General features: G+C 40.0%; 1 protein-coding gene across 2 annotated transcripts in view; it reads left to right on the plus strand.

Annotated features, from left to right (window-relative positions):
* ace (angiotensin I converting enzyme (peptidyl-dipeptidase A) 1) overlaps positions 1 to 16,342 on the plus strand; it is an 18,063-nt gene extending 1,721 nt beyond the window's left edge. For both annotated transcript variants that reach the window (XM_031842268.1, XM_031842261.1), the window contains 24 exons: positions 2,629 to 2,796; positions 2,899 to 2,986; positions 3,917 to 4,060; positions 4,208 to 4,399; positions 4,963 to 5,060; positions 5,232 to 5,401; positions 5,778 to 6,001; positions 6,148 to 6,292; positions 7,237 to 7,335; positions 8,023 to 8,145; positions 8,238 to 8,443; positions 8,695 to 8,831; positions 9,156 to 9,314; positions 9,613 to 9,700; positions 10,023 to 10,166; positions 10,686 to 10,877; positions 11,308 to 11,405; positions 11,847 to 12,019; positions 12,228 to 12,451; positions 12,542 to 12,686; positions 12,857 to 12,955; positions 13,190 to 13,312; positions 13,643 to 13,827; positions 15,926 to 16,342. In XM_031842268.1, coding sequence (XP_031698128.1) covers positions 2,629 to 2,796; positions 2,899 to 2,986; positions 3,917 to 4,060; positions 4,208 to 4,399; positions 4,963 to 5,060; positions 5,232 to 5,401; positions 5,778 to 6,001; positions 6,148 to 6,292; positions 7,237 to 7,335; positions 8,023 to 8,145; positions 8,238 to 8,443; positions 8,695 to 8,831; positions 9,156 to 9,314; positions 9,613 to 9,700; positions 10,023 to 10,166; positions 10,686 to 10,877; positions 11,308 to 11,405; positions 11,847 to 12,019; positions 12,228 to 12,451; positions 12,542 to 12,686; positions 12,857 to 12,955; positions 13,190 to 13,312; positions 13,643 to 13,827; positions 15,926 to 16,119 — 3,618 coding nt within the window. In that variant the 3' untranslated portion in view covers positions 16,120 to 16,342. The remainder of the gene's footprint in view (positions 1 to 2,628; positions 2,797 to 2,898; positions 2,987 to 3,916; positions 4,061 to 4,207; positions 4,400 to 4,962; positions 5,061 to 5,231; positions 5,402 to 5,777; positions 6,002 to 6,147; positions 6,293 to 7,236; positions 7,336 to 8,022; positions 8,146 to 8,237; positions 8,444 to 8,694; positions 8,832 to 9,155; positions 9,315 to 9,612; positions 9,701 to 10,022; positions 10,167 to 10,685; positions 10,878 to 11,307; positions 11,406 to 11,846; positions 12,020 to 12,227; positions 12,452 to 12,541; positions 12,687 to 12,856; positions 12,956 to 13,189; positions 13,313 to 13,642; positions 13,828 to 15,925) is intronic.
* Positions 16,343 to 17,043: the final 701 nt, after the last annotated feature.

Here is a 17,043-nt window from a genome sequence, read left to right on the forward strand (position 1 = left end):
CACCTTTTCCCTCCCTTAAACCTCTATTTTGAAACAACATCCCCCCCCCCCCCCCCCCCCCCCCCCCCCCCCCCCCGAGTGTGCTTGGACAGCTGTCACAACAGGATTTCAGTACGCTATCCAGGCTTTGGTCTCTAGTCACACATTGAACAGGTGTAGATGCAGCCCCCACCACACCAATGTCAACAGAGTCAGGCTGGAGAATGTGTTCTGCTCTCTAGAATGTGTCAGCTATGCAAGGTGAAAGATGAGCAGGATTGTAGTTGCAATGCAAGAGCACGGAGAGTTCTGAGGTGGGATCAAAGTGGATCAGAGCGCTGAGCTCCATCTTAAACTGGCAGCAAAGGGAGAGCACGGCAGTTAAGCCTGAGAGAGAGATGTTCTGGTGTTGCCATGTCTCTTACGCTGCCTTGTAAATCTATTACGTTACATAGAAATTATTTTAATAAAGGCATATTAAATTACAACAAGTACACACACACATACACACTTCCTCCTGGGCTTCAGAGGTGAGAGTGATTTGGTCTGGGTGCAAAGAAGGCCCATGTTAGATGTGTGGAAGATCAAACAGAATGAGGATCAGTTCACAAGCTTCTAATCATGCTGAATATAAACTGATGAGAGTGGATATCAATGACTGAGGTCCTTTGAACCCCAGAATTAAATACCAGCTGCCTTCAAGTATCTCAATCAGACCTGAGGCTCATTTCATTGCATACTGCCGGCTTTTTTTTATGTGATTTGAGAACTATACCTTCAAGTGAAGAGTTATATTTTGAAATGCTGTAATTTCCTGTTGGAAGCATTTCGTGGTCCAAGCAAAATTATCATCTTTCTAAGAATTCCAGTATTTCAGGCACAAATACCTTCTAATAACTCTTTAACTAAATACTTACCTCTAAAAGCTAACAACCAAAGTGCATGTGTTTTCATTTTGGAAATGAACTCTTACAGAAGTGCTGCATTCAAGTCTAGTTATCCTTTGACCACAACCAGGCGAATGAGTATGAAGTATTGTTTTAAATAAACCTCTTTACCAATTACTCATTCCAGCTTGTAAAACAAAAAGACCTTGAGGGAAACAAAATCAGCAAAAAAAAAAAAGAGGCATTTCAGCCTTCTAGTATCTTTATTGTGTTTCTGCGGTTGAGAATGATTATCTGGGTGGATGGATGGGTGTAGGCAGGGTGGAAAAAACGTTTGAGTAGAAGACAGAGCTTAAGAGGAGCACAAAGGTCAGAGTTAATACTTCAACTCACTGTCACCAGTTTTCCCTCGTGCAGCCTGTTATTTTAGTGAAGGCTGCGAGAAAGACAGATAAGAAAGGCTTCCATGAAAACATCACTGGAATGAAGCTGCTGTTTGGTCAGTTATATCAGGATGTGGTTGCCTCAAAGTTAAGAAATCACACTGTAAATTGAGCTAGTGTAGTCACACTTGTGAAAATGGGAAATACCTGCACACACAGTATAAGGTTGCAACACAGTAAGGAACATATTTTTCTTCGGCAAACGCAATCTCTCAGGTGCAGCATAGTGCTGTAACAATACAGCAGTAGTTCATCATTTTCAATAGGAGCAAATCAATGTGACACACACACATACTATCCATGCAATGTTCCACAGCAGCCTTGACTCCTTTCATTCTACCAGCACCGTCATTACATAATGGAAACGCCGATGTCCACGGCCTTCCAGAGTGCCATAAAGAAAAGAAATTGTGAGATTCAGTGAGGCCATATACTTGAGCAATGACAAAGACATTTTTCAAAAATATGATCCTTGAGCTATGTTTGTTATGCTGTTCTGTCCTTGCTCCCAATAGACAGAGCACTCTATTGATCCCAGAGGAGAGATGTGTTGGTACAGCTGCCAAGGAACACATGAAGGCACAGATGACGATATGTTGCAGCTGGTAAAGGAGTTAGAAAAGTGTGCCGCCATGCCAGCAGCTATTGGCCATTAACCTATCAAATCTGTTAGCTATAGGTAAACCAAAGTATTGGACTAATTTAAATTTTGACCGGATGATGGTGTGAGATTAAAAGTCAGGGGGTCACTTAATGCCTACATCAAATAACACCAATCGCAAGTCAGGGGATCACAGAGATCCATGAGATTCATCCATTAAGCGCCAATAATATGACAATCCATTCAATATTGAAAAAAGACGACATGGCTAATGACCCACTGATACAAAAACAAAGAAACTGAGCTTTCTCAAGATGTAGAATCAATCATTTTTGATGTTCCCTGTTCTTTAGTATCCGTTAATAATCAAAGTTGTGAATGTATCTTAGTTCTCTTCATTTCCTCCTCCATCTTGGTCACACTGAGGTGCAGGTGGTTCCTCCCACACCATTCAACAAAGGTGTCGTTTCTGTCCGAACGTGCTCTCATTGCTGCCCACTTTCTACTCCTGAGACACATCAATGTTGCAAAAATTATGACTACAAAGGAAAATAACAAAAATAACCCTTGCTTGGTCATAAAAAATGCTTATAGAAGTGAAGAAACTAAATGACTGATGCTGCATGTTCATTAGCTCTTCTTGGCCCGGCTTTACGTTTTAGATTGTTGAGTCTGAGTAATCAACATATTCTGATCATTAACTTGCTATCGTCTTTAGGTAAATGCATCCCTTGAAGAGCAGGCCTTCTCCTCGGCGTGGGGGTTGAAGGCCAAGCAGGTCTTCAGTAATGGGGTTCTAGAGTCTCTAACTCCTTCAGACGGGAATCTGATGAAGAAGATCAAGATACTGGGAGTTGCCAACCTGCCCCAGAAAGAAAGAGAGGAGGTTTGTTTAGAATAGGACATTTGTCCTTCCAATTATTTTTTTATCGCTGTATTAATGCTGAACTTCTTTGACTAACATCAAAACTCTTTTTCTTGTCTCCAGTATAACACAATTCTCAGCAAAATGGACAATATTTATTCAACGGCCAAGGTGCATCCAGCACCGAACATAAGCTGGAGCCTGGAACCACGTAAGTAAATATAGAATAAAAGCTTAAAATGCATGAATGATATGATTCAGATGCTTTGGAGTTATTTGAAAGAAGCACGGTACGAACAATGTTGAGGATTATGAAAATCACAACAATAAGGAGGGGAAGTCGAAAGAAGAAAAAACAGTTGTAAGTGGTTAAGATCTTATCTGCTCTTGGAAAAGTAACAGGATGGGCAAAAGTACTTCAGAGAGGTCTCCAAAGGAAGTGTTATGGATGTGCCCATTAGTGTTGTGTAAAATGCTATAGAAACATGTCGGTGGCTTTTAAAGCTGCTGGCATGTAATTGTGAACAATGGCTCGATGTTTTAGCTGCCAATAGTAATTGTGAGAAAAGCTTGCCAACACACACAGTACAACACAAATATTACTTCTTCTAAAAACTATTACTCATAAACCTAAAGATGCCAATTTACAACTGTGGTATTACTAGTTTCTTAATCTTGGAAACATACTAAGGTGGAACAGGGTTATTCAAAGGATGTGGTGCATCCCTTTACAAAACACATGGAGTCATTACAATAACAAACAGACTGTCGGTAATCACTTTTTCCACCATTTCAACCACCTTGTGTTCTTCAACTTTTTTCCTTCTCTTCCCCTTCATTTCCTATTTCTGGCATTTTAAAGATAAAAGTTGTTTTGCATCACGTTCAAAATATCATTGAGTTGTCATAACTCAAAGCTAATCTCTTCGGTAATGCGTCTGTTCTGGCCTTTTCCTGCTGAGAGAGCATGAAGTAATTCAAATGCTGATACATCTTCATTGTTTTGGGAAAGAAATTTCACCTTTCACTTTTGAATTATAAATGTTTGTCTGTGCACCAGATAAGGTCAGTGTCCCTTTACATTTCCATCATTTTCTTCATGACTTAAGGTTGGAATTTTTTTTTTTTTAAATTTTTGCAGATCTCACAGACATAATGGCCACCTCAAGGAGCTACAAGAGGCTGCTGTACGTGTGGGAGGCCTGGCACAATGAATCAGGTGTACCTCTCAGAGAGTACTACCCCAAGTTTGTGGAGCTCAGCAACAATGCTTCTCAAGCTGATGGTAAGAACTCTTCACTCTTCACATTGTCATTGTTATTGAGAGCACTCATAACGCTACAAATAAGTAATCAATTGAATGGGACTGACATAACGATAGAATAAGGAGAGTAAAGGAGTAGAAATGACATTACCATTTTGTCCTGTTTAGGGTTTGATGACACTGGAGCTGACTGGCGCTCTTGGTATGAGTCTATGACCTTTGAGCATGATATAGAGGATCTCTATAGGACCATTGAACCCCTCTACCAGAACCTGCATGCCTTTGTGCGCCGCAAGCTCTACAACCAGTACGGTCCCAAGTACATCAACCTCAAAGGACCCATCCCTGCCCATCTGCTAGGTACAACTGAACATTGTTATGTTGCTAACATATGCTATCTGCTGACAAGAGCCATGAATATGTGCTGGGTCACAGGGGTAATGTATTTATTTATGCTAAAGTGAGGGAGTTACTGTCAAGTTGGACAGTTGCATCCAAATTGGTGTGCGACGTAAAGGCCTTGTGTGCAGAATGGATGCATTTTTCAGGACGGCAAACATGTTTTTTGTTTTTTATCAGGGCATTATTTTGTAGTAGCTACGGGACCAATACGTCTTTCTTAAGGAACACTAAATGTGGATCTTTATGGATCGGGTGTAGGGCTTTAACCACATATTTTGTCACTGCTCCAATAATTGTCATACATTCCCAAACATGAAGAGTCATTATTTAATAAAAGCATGGAAAGTCATCAAAAGATGTGATCACACATTACTGTATTAAGATGCGGACAAAACCCGGCAAGTCATTTGGGGTGCTTATCACATGACTGTGAATGAGGTATTTCCTACAGTGACCCTGAGCGGAGTATCTCATAACAAGTCTGAATTGTTGCTAAAGTGTGTTTTCTTCCTCACCCTCAGGAAATATGTGGGCCCAGACCTGGAACAATATTTATGGTATGATGATCCCATTTCCTGATAAACCCAACTTGGATGTGACTGATGAAATGTTGAAACAAGTGAGTACGGGGGAAAGATTCTGTGCCACTGGTATGGATTGTGTAAAATAAGCATCCTGTTGGTCTTGCAGACAGTTGCCTCAAATGATAAAGCTCATAAATTTGCTTTAAGGCAGTTACAGTTTCGTCAGATAGCATTGAGCTGAATTGTGACTTGTTTCCTCTCCACAGGGCTATAATGCCACGCACATGTTTCGTGTGGCCGAGGAGTTCTTCACGTCTCTGAATTTAGAGAAGATGCCTGAGGAGTTCTGGGACGAATCCATGCTGGTGAAGCCTGATGGTCGCGAGGTGGTATGCCATGCGTCTGCCTGGGACTTTTACAACCGCAAAGACTTCAGGTAAAATTAACTAATGAAGTTATGAGTGAACTATTTAGTGAATTATAGTTGCTCTACAGAAACAGTGCTGACAAGAGCTAACAGTGTTTACTTGAGGAGAAGTGGGAGGGTGGACGCCACAACTTATGAGGGCAGTGAAGAGCGCTGTCCGTGAGCTAGCCACAGTGGGGCTCGTTCACATGCATTAACATGCACTAAAAGGCACACGTGGCTGTCCCGGTATATGTCAAGAAAGCAAGGAGAAGCTCAGCTAACAACACAAACAGAAGGGGAGTGATTTCATTCTTTGCTGTGGTAGACATTACTCCACTATGTCTTTACAATATGAACTTCATTGCTCATTTTGTTGATAATGCAAAGTAATTTCACTCTCTAGGATCAAGCAGTGCACCACAGTGACGATGGAGCAGCTCTTTACCGTACACCATGAGGTGGGGCACGTCCAATATTACCTGCAGTACAAGGACCAGCCTGTGGGCTACCGTCACGGAGCCAACCCTGGTTTTCACGAGGCTATTGGCGATGTTTTGTCTCTCTCCGTTTCCACACCCAAACATCTACAAACCATTAAACTTCTGGAAACTGTGACCTCTGACCCTGGTAAAGAGACGGAATCAATTAAAATCCAAGCCACTGAAATACCCTCCCATAGAACAGATGTGGATGAATTTCCAACATGAATTCTTAAATATCTCTATTCATCAGCAAATGTTTAAAGAATGTGTTTCTGCATTGTGTTTCTCCAGAAACTGATACCAACTACCTGTTAAAGATGGCCCTGGAGAAGATAGCCTTCCTTCCCTTTGGCTACCTTATCGACCTGTGGAGATGGGGTGTGTTCAATGGAAACACACCACCAGAGCGGTACAATGCTGACTGGTGGCACCTCAGGTAGACTTTTATGCACAGGCTTAATACACTTACAACATATTCCATGTAAAGAGAATGGCTTTATTTTTTGGAAGTGTGATTATTCACTTTCTTGCTGAGAATCAGATGAGAAGACAACACTCATGTCTTTATAGTAAATATGAAGCTCTTGCTAGTAGCTGTTTTTTACTGATCTAGTCTTTATGCTAAGCTATGCTAACGATGAGATGCAGAAACAAGTTATTGACAGATCATCACCTTTTAAGTTGATATGGTGAACCTGTTGGCAAACAATTATGCATACACTTCTGGATGAGTAAACAAACAACCATCATTATCATTCATTCAGAGTCAGGTTTGTGTCCATCTGATGAATGAAAGTCCACTTTCTTTATCTCTACCAGGAAAATCATTTGATGGCTCATGCGTGTCTGTGAGTGAGTGTGGCTGCAGTGACTCACACTTTTTCAAAACACCTTCTATTGCCTGTTTTCTAATGCCATTGACTGCGTGCTGACTCTTCACTCACTACTCTTAACCGCCCCCTGGCTGATAGAGGCCACTAGTGATAACTCAGCTGAGTGCATCGCCAATCCCCAGCCACTACTCTGCGGCCAGATACACTGACATTCGGTGCCATTTTATTGGCAAACAATTAGCCTCCAACACACTATAAAGCAGATTCATGTGACAATTCTCTGTAAGTTCATCAGCAATGTCTTTCATATTGTCACGTCAATAGTAAGTCATTATTAAATCATGAAAAAATGGTTATAGCTGCATTAATGTAATGTCAGTTTATGGCTGATATTCCATATACACTTTACACCTGGTGAGACTGAGCAACTCCAAGCTGCAACAGAATAATTATAGAGCTGCTCCTTAGTAACAAGATCATTTTAATAAAGGCCTAACTTTCCAGAACAAATTTCTTAGTTACATCTATCTCTTATGTCATTTTCAAGGACAAAATATCAAGGCATCTGCCCACCCACCAGACGTACAGAGGAGCACTTTGATCCTGGGGCCAAATACCACATCCCTGGAAACACGCCATACATCAGGTATCCTCCTGTTCCAGCCACCCCACTATGTAATAGTTTACACACAAGAGATACACACAATCAGCTTGGGCTATGGATATTTTCAGGACGTGTATTTAGTGTTTTTCTAGCTGTCTGATTAGCTGAACTCATACAGACTTAAAGATTTAAAAACTATAAAATAGAGCCTGTTTAGTGCACAATCATGATGAGCGTGTGAGTGTATTTGTGTACGTGCCTGCTCAACACTATGGGGGAACCAGGGAAATATGGAAAGTGAATGAACATGCAAGAATAGCTGGTGATTGGGGAATTAAGGTATTGTTTGCTGTAATGTGGACTCAAATTACTGGCACTTGAGTGTGGTTTTTAACGATACAATAGCCTTACAATAGCAGGAAGCTTCTAAAAGCAAAGCTTCTGACCCTAGCAGGTTTATGTTAACAATGTGGGCGCTGACAGGTTGTCAAACACCCACTTAAACAGAAAAACACATTTTTGTGTTGTAGAAGAAACGCATGCTTACAGCATTCTTATCATCGAAACCTATAGGGGTCTTTTTTTTCTTTTTTTTTACTTTTCTAGTCAGTTTATCGAAGTATGACAGATTTTACCAAAAAGCAGGTAAATATCATGTCTCATTATGATTTCTGTCTTTTTTTACTTTTTGTTTGTGGTATTGTAAATATAATTTAATTTCCCCTTCAGGTATTTTGTCAGCTTCATCCTGCAGTTCCAGCTTCACGAAAAACTGTGCGCGGCAGCCAAGCACACGGGTCCCTTACACACATGCGACATCTATCGCTCCGCAGAAGCCGGGGCCATTTTAAAGTATGTCATCGGCTTGTTTGTTATACAGAGCATGAACAATGGATTTAGGGAAGCAGTGAAGGTGTTATATGATTTTTCTCTACCCCGTCCAGGAAAATTCTCCAGGCTGGCTCTTCTAAACCTTGGCCTGAAGTGCTCCAGGAGGCTATAGGGACCAGAAGGATGGATGCCACATCACTGATGAAATACTTTGACCCCATTGTTAAGTGGCTGGAAGAGCAAAATGTGAATGAGACATTGGGATGGCCTGACTTTAACTGGGTCCCACCCATCCCTGAGGGCTACCCTGAGGATATTGGTAAGAGTACTGATCAAAATGTATAGCAGACTAACAGAGGATGATACACATTCACATTATCTGGAAGGACAGAATATCATATAAGAACTATTCTAAATAAATCAACATGTAAGAAAATGAAGACATTTCCACATCATAGTCATAACTCACACATTGTAATTAAGCTGAAATGTGATACTATTTTTCAAACTTGATTACATGGATTTATTTACAGTAGTTCAGCTAGCTTATCACTCTTTTTGTTTACCCAGACAAGAACACAGATGAGCTTGATGCAAAGACATTTCTGAAAGATTACAACAGCACAGCTGAGGTGGTGTGGAACTCCTACACCGAGGCCTCCTGGAAGTACAACACAGACATCAACGAAGACAATAAGCAGGCAATGGTGAGCCCCTCTGCCTCTGACAGACCGACTGACTCAGATCACTCTAACATTGTTCAAGCATCATCTATCATCAATAACATATGAAGTGTTGCAACTTATGTTGATTTTTTGCATTATTCAGGGCATCAATAAAATGTCTAAATCAATAATTATTACAATAATTAATTTTGAGTCAGTGAGTTACTAATCAACCCATGTAGGAATGTACCTAACTACCCATCTGTGCATTTTTAACCCATCCATCCATCCAATCAATCACCTGTTTCCACTGACAATTAATTTAAAAATGGAACATTTAAAGAGTGTTTAATCGTTCCTCTCTAGCTTCAGAAGAACCTGGAGATGTCGGCCCACACCCTGGAGTATGGCCAGAAGGCCCGTCAGTACGACACCACAGACTTCCAGGACGGCTCGGTCAAACGCATCATCAATAAACTCAGCGACATTGAGAGGGCTGCGCTGACCACGGCACAACTGGAAGAGGTGTGGAGACTTCAGTTTTAGTTTTACAAATAGTTATTAAAGACAGAGCTGCTCTGGAGGCACATGTATTGGTTGAGTTGAATGGGAAAGTTGTTCTTTGTTGACAATAATGGACAGAAAACTCATGCTGAGAGACATCTGTCGGCTGTAGCGAGCTAACATTATCTAGCTAACTAAAGACTAGGCAGCCATAAGCAGTAATGATGCTATCTCAGAATACAAAGAACAGAGCTTGCAGGTAGTTAAAAAAATGTTTTCTGTGGGATCTAATGCTTGGTGGATGCCTTTACATTTTCAGTACAACACTCTCCTATCCAACATGGAGACCAAGTACAGTGTGGCTGAGGTGTGCAGAGACAATGGGGCATGCCATCCGCTGGATCCAGGTAAGACTATGAAGTATATGCCAATCCTAATATGAAAAGTTTGACTCCAAAGAAATAGAAATAATAATGCTATACTATATAATGTAGCATAAGGGCAAACCATGCAGTAACTTCTTAATACTTACCAGATCAAATTGGTTATTGATTAGTAGTTACTGGTGCATGGAATAACATTTAGCTACTTTGAAATAATGTAATGGGTGCAATAAATATTACCTTGCCCTTCATTATTTCACAAGAAACCTCTGAAATGACATCAATACTCTGCTGCATTGTACAGTATTCTGTATTTGAAGTTGTGAAAGAATGCGCTGTGTTTCAGATCTCCAGAAGATCATGGCAGAGTCCAGGGATTATGACGAGCTGTTGTTTGCTTGGAAAGGATGGAGAGATGCTGCTGGCAAAGTGCTTCGCCAGGATTTCAAGAGATATGTTGAACTGGCCAACACAGCTGCCAAACTCAATGGTATGACCTGAAAGAGTAATTTTACATCCACCTTGAGATTCGGTTATAGAATTTCTTTTTTCAGAGTGAGGGCTGTTCAAACTCCACCTACCAGCATCTTTATATCTTGTTTATTTAATCAGTACAAAAAACATTGCTTCTTGGTCAGGACCAGTACCTTCCTGGAGTCTCTGCTGTTTGCCTGCAACATAGTCCCAGCCTAAATATAGTCTGGCACATAACCCCCGAGAGCAGATTTAGCTACCATTGGCCAGAGCGAGCTGTTTCCAGTCTTTGTGCTAAGTGTAGCTAATTGGCTTCCTTTCAACTATACAGACAATAAAGCGGTATAATCCTCTCATCTAAGTCTTTCTATTGTTTACTGTTTGATTGAATTAATTCGTTTTCCTACATAAACAACACGAAGTTCCCCTTTTATTGTTAAACTCATCATTTAGGATATTTTGCAGTTTTACTTTTATAGTTTGCATAAAACTAATGTAATGTTTATAATATTTGTATCCCTGGTGCTGTCTGTAGGTCACTCTGACAATGGGGCTTTCTGGCGCTCCCTGTATGAAACCCCTACCTTCGAGGAAGACCTGGAGGCTCTGTGGAAGGAGCTGGAACCACTCTATCAGAATGTGCATGCCTATGTCCGCAGGGCTCTGTACAAAAAGTATGGTTCCGAGCATATCAACCTGAAGGGACCCATTCCTGCTCATTTGCTGGGTAGGTAACAATAGGGAAGTTTTGGAACTAGTTTCCTTAAAGGTACACTGTATTTAAGTACAATATTCAGGGCTACATGAAACTTTCCATTGATCATATCAGGCTTTCAGGAGTTGAGGCTAAGGTTGCAGGTCAAAACCACAGTATTTCCCTTTGGAATTTAAAGGATTCCTCTAGCCTAAACTCTCCTTTTGTGTGGAAGCGTATCCCATTGATATTCTCGTTGGCTGTAGATGCATTTGGATTTAGACGCGATTCAATTTGCTTTCAGAGGCGTCAAGCGTGAGATTGTGTGTGACAGTTCCTCGCAGTGAGGAATTGGACTGGCTCACCGCCACGAATCCTACTTGGTTTATTACCGGCAGAGTAGAGGATGACTTGCCCCATAACTTGGAAAAAAATATAGGAAAGCTGTCTTCTGTCCTTTCAGGCAACATGTGGGCACAGACGTGGTCTGGCATAATGGATTTGGCCATGCCTTACCCGCATGCCACGCAGGTTGACGCCACTCCTGCTATGGTTTCACAGGTGAGTAAACCTATGAGCCAGCTGTTGCATAACGATCACAGCAAGCCTGCACACATGAATACACAAGGACACACCCAAAGAACACACAGACGCACACACACGCACGCATGTGCACTCTTCCACCACTTCAGAGGTCAAGGATCAGTTTGTTTCAGTGAAATAAGACTCTGATGCAGTCCAAAGTGGAGGTTTTAAGCAGCATGAGGATAAATACAGAGACTTTTAATTGAGCTGAATAACAGCAGCAGACATCCATAACTGACATGAAGTGTACATTATTAATGGATATACTGTATAAATATGTTCAAGGGTATGTTACCGCCGATACTTTTAGAAGTGCTATATGTTTACACTGCACTTCACAAATCTCTCATTGCCTGAAAAACTGTTTATATTTACTCACGCTTGCATCCACATATTCACTCTTCTTTTCCTGTACAGGGCTGGAACGCCGTCAGAATGTTCCAGGAATCAGAAAAATTTTTCACCTCTCTGGGTCTGTTGCCAATGCCACAAGAGTTCTGGAACAAATCCATGCTGGAGAAGCCGTCTGACGGACGCCAGGTGGTGTGCCACGCCTCTGCTTGGGACTTCTATAACCGAAAAGACTTCAGGTTCTTTCTTTTTTTCAGAACCTTTTTCAGATTTTCTTTTTATGTCATCAAAAGAAAAGTCTGTGTGCGTTATCCAAAACCTAGCTACAGCTGTTACAGTTAAGAAGCTGTGCACGGTCTCTGTTAAATAAATACACTTCCTTTTGCAGCCATTAAGTGCATGGAAACCAATAAGATATGAAATTGATGGCCTTGTTTGTGTCACCAGGATCAAACAGTGCACTGTTGTGACTATGGATGACCTGATCACGGTGCACCATGAGATGGGCCACATCCAGTACTTCCTGCAGTACAAAGACCAGCCCGTGTCCTTCCGTGATGGAGCCAACCCCGGCTTCCACGAGGCCATTGGCGATGTGTTAGCCCTGTCGGTGTCCACGCCCAAACATCTGCAGAGCATCGGCCTCCTGGACAAAGTTGAGAACAACCATGGTGAGTGACCATGAGTTTTGTATAGTTCTGTAAAAGCATGTGATGTTATAACACAGCTCATGGTTTTGGTGTTTCCGTCGCCTCCTCTAGAGAGTGATATCAACTTCCTGATGAGCATGGCGCTTGACAAGATCGCATTCCTACCTTTTGGTTACCTGATGGATCAGTGGAGATGGAAGGTATTTGACGGGCGCATCCCATCGACTGAGTACAATAAAGAATGGTGGAACCTCAGGTAAAGTTTACCAGCATTTTTACAATTACAAAGTGCAATGTTTATCATCTAGAAAATGTATTGTATTGATAAAGGAAAGTTAATCAGTAAGCATTGTTTGTGTTCTAAATGAATACATTTGTAAATGATATACTTGAATAAAAACTAGATTAACCTTTATTGTGTTGCAGAATGAAGTACCAGGGTCTGTGTCCACCTGTAACCCGTACTGAGGATGACTTCGACCCAGGTGCAAAGTTCCACATCCCTGCTAACGTGCCATACGTGAGGTAATGTTTCTCTGTTTGCCAAAACAAACAGGGCACCTGATAATTGAGCACAATAGATTGATAACAGCTTCAACACACTCTAATGAACTACGGAAAGATAAGATAAGCACAGCTACTCGCATGGCTGAAAAGAAAATCAATCCCCAATTATGAGGGGTTGACATGACAGAGACAGGTTGTTTTGTGTGTCTTCCTGGCATTAAAGCAATGTCATGTCTAATGATCTTCAATCAGGTACTTCGTTAGCTTCATCATCCAGTTTCAGTTCCAAAAGGCTCTGTGTGATGCTGCCAAACATGTTGGGCCTCTACATACCTGTGATATCTACAAGTCTGAAGAAGCCGGGAAGCTACTCGGGTTAGTACCCACTTACCACATCCATAAAAATCAACGTTTATCTATCATATCCCAAGATACATTTGCCACATGAAAAATGATTATAAATGAATTCAAATCTTAGCTCTTTTCATCATTAGAAAATGTTTTTCATATACTGTATGTATGTACATATAAATGACAAACAATTCACATAATGTGTTCTTTGTTCTCGAGAGTATTTGTCAGTGCAGGCAGCTGGTGAAATGATGCTTTGCACCACGTGTGGAATTATCTCTAGAACACACTCTTGCTACTGATCCTTTTCCCCTCCGACCTCCACACTGACCCTCTCTGTGTTGTCGTTGGCAGTGACGTGATGAAGCTTGGCTTCAGTAAGCCCTGGCCCGAGGCTATGACCATGATCACCGGCCAGCCCAAAATGAGTGCCCAGCCTCTCATACAGTATTTCAAACCTCTCATTGAATGGCTGGAGGTAGAAAACAACCGGAACAATGATGTTCGAGGGTGGCCCGAGTACGACTGGAAACCTTCAAGTGCGTGCAACACATTCTTGCATTAACATACTTTCATACATCTTCAGAAACATGAACAAAAGCACACGCATGCAGGCAAGCCTATTCGCTTTGTGTTCAGTATGTTTTCCAATCACCAAGCCAAATGGCTTTTTTACTCCATCCAAGAAAATAAAGCACAATGTTTTTGCTCGGAGGGATTCATTTTGTTTTTCTCCTCTGCTGCGGCTTACAGTGAAATCAATCTCCTGCTCCTCTTGTCTTACTGATGAGATCCTACTGAAAGGATGTGTACATATTAGATTGATTAGATTCTTAGTAACAGAGTAAAAGGGGGGGCTATGAATAGATAGTGGGGAAAAAGAGAACACCGCTGTTACGCAGATCAAGAGAAATAAAGAATTTTGATACAAAAATGAATGTGTGAAAAGAATATAAAGTAGGTCAAATGAAATGACTGTTTCCTTAGGTTACGCTGTTTCACAGGGGAGTACGTTAACTTTCCTTTCACCTTTTTGATTACTAGTATGTGGCATTGATATCAACACAGAAATTCGGAGACCGAACAGCATTGGAGACAGATGTCTTTTGAAGGTTATTTGTAACACTATCAACAACTGAGTCATCAATACAAAGTAGCCTCAGCAGTTTAAGGATATCAACATTTTGATGAGCGCCATCTAGGAAGAGTAACATCTTTGTCATTTTTCTACTTTTGCGAGTCGTATTACAGCGTACTTTTCCTGTGTTTAGCTGCTCTTTTTTCAGGTTTTAGGTTTTAAAGCTGCAAATGTAGATGTATTAGTCCAGAAGTATAGTATAGTGTGACATTTTTTTACAACATCTTTTTATGGTGCAAATATTATTCATATCAGAGGGAACAATATTACCCATATCATGAAAACGACACGATAGACAAATTAACAGAGTAGTAACTCTCCTATCACTCCCTCCAGAAAATACACGACGCCATAATTCTTGTTACAGACGGATTTATTCGTAGGCCGGCTAGCAGGCTCTGGCACGTCAAAGAATACGCCCAACATGTCAAACTAAAGATCTGATTGGTTGAACACTATGACAATCAACAATATCGTCCCCAGTCACTTAAACTGCAAAGGGATGCACTTGTGAGTCTGCAGGCCTGGGTCTCTCTTCTTACCTAGAGACTCAGAGGTGAAATCTGATTGGATGAAAGCTCTACTTAAAACAAGCTGCACTGGAAGCAGAGCAACTGAGGAAGATAGTAGCTGTGCAATGAGAAAATAAGATAATGGGAAAAATATTTTTATAAATTATAATACATGTAGTGTATTTAAGAAAAATTCTAAAATAGATATAGCTTTGTGATTATATTTAGGCCAGCAGAGAAGGCTTTGCAGGCCCTGACGGCCCACCACTGGCATACTATATATGGACATTTTTGATGTATGATACATTTTTTTATGGCATTCATTTTTTGACACACTGCAACATTTCTTTTTTTTTTTTTTTTTTTTTTTACTTATATTATACTTTGACTTTTTATGGCCTACTATACTAAGATACTTTCGATTACATACTCTACATGACATATTCTACTATGACATCTTATATGACATACTATTTTAAATAATAATGGCATACTATACTATGACTTTTCCTGACTTCTTTATGACAGACTTTTCAATAGCATACTATACTATGACTTTTTAATTTTTTTTGACATACTATTGTATATACTATTATACTTTCACAGCATTTGACATGCTATTTTTATGCCTTTTTTATGACACACCTTGTCATTTTGTATGACATTTTATAATGATATAACATACGATGACTTTTTCAAGACATTTGTTTGACATTCTATACCATGATGTTTTTTTATTTTTACTTATTTTTAATCTTTTAAAAGCTATTGAATTTAACTACAGGATTCCTGCATTTAACCTGGAACTGCTCTTCCTCTTACTTTTCTGCCCATTAGATGCCACAAGTAGGTCTATGTATAACTGGTCTGAAAATGACTGAATAGTACCTCCTTGTGGAGAACTGCAGCTTGTTAAATACGTTAAATGTGAATGAGTGAGTTTGAGTGAAGAACAGTCAAAACTAACTTCTTATTTTTGTCCTGCAGGTAATGCTAAGGCTAGTAAAGTGGACTTCCTGGGTATGAATGTGGACGACGCAGCTGCCATAGCTGGCCAGTGGGTCCTGTTGGTCCTTGGTGTGGTCCTCTTGGTGGCCACCATCATATTGGCCTATAAGTACAGGAGGTCAAAAAAGCCTGAAAAGTCCTTATCCACGATGGAGCTCAAGCAAAAGGACTAGTCGTCAATGACAGCTAGCAGTAGCTAGTACCTATACCAACTTCATCATAAACATCAGTGTTTTTGTGCTGTATTGTACAACAGATCAAATTAGCTTTTCTTTTTGGTCTGCCTCCTTATCTAGTCTTGTATATTTGTTGTATACACTTTGAGTCAAATTATATTTTTGCCTATGCGAAAGAACATTACATTTTTGTAATTTATTTTAAATATTTGAATGTTTATTAAAGAAGAAATGTTTTAAATTAATGTTTTAAAGTCATTGATGGCATTTTTGAATATTTGATTTAATTGCTTTTGTTGTTGAATCTGCATTTCTACAATAAAAAACATTAAATATTGATTCTGTGTTCAAACAAGATACTATGGAAAATACACAATGATGATGGTAGCAATTGAACTGCAAAGGTTGGTCAAAACAATTTTATTACATAGAAACTGCACAGTAGAACAACAACACTAAAACAAAACAGAATCTGTTTCAGCCCTTCCCTCTTTATTCAGAGTTAATAGTAACTCTGTCACATCCACAACTGGTGATCACAATCACCAGTTTTCAAAATAATGTGTTGGTAAGAGTTTATACAAAATACATATTTGGAAAAGAGTAACTGGAATATATTCACAAGAAGTATAAAACATGTTGCCTGTGTCCCTTTGAAATTGAAAACAAAAATTTCTTCCATTGAAAGAAATATAGCTCCATAATTCCTGACAATGATTGATATATTTGACTTCAGGACAACTCTGACAAAATAAAGACATTACTTTATTTTTAAGTTATGACCTTGATCATTTTTTATTATAATATGATATATCTACATCATTTGACATTACATGTTTACGTACATTTTTATAAAATGCTACACTATGACATTTTTATATTTTTGTCACATTTTAAATTGCCTCTGTATTACATTGTTTT

Source organism: Anarrhichthys ocellatus, unplaced genomic scaffold (genome assembly GCF_004355925.1).
Source record: "Anarrhichthys ocellatus isolate YVR2014 unplaced genomic scaffold, GSC_Weel_1.0 scaffold4, whole genome shotgun sequence".
NCBI lineage: Eukaryota > Metazoa > Chordata > Actinopteri > Perciformes > Anarhichadidae > Anarrhichthys > Anarrhichthys ocellatus.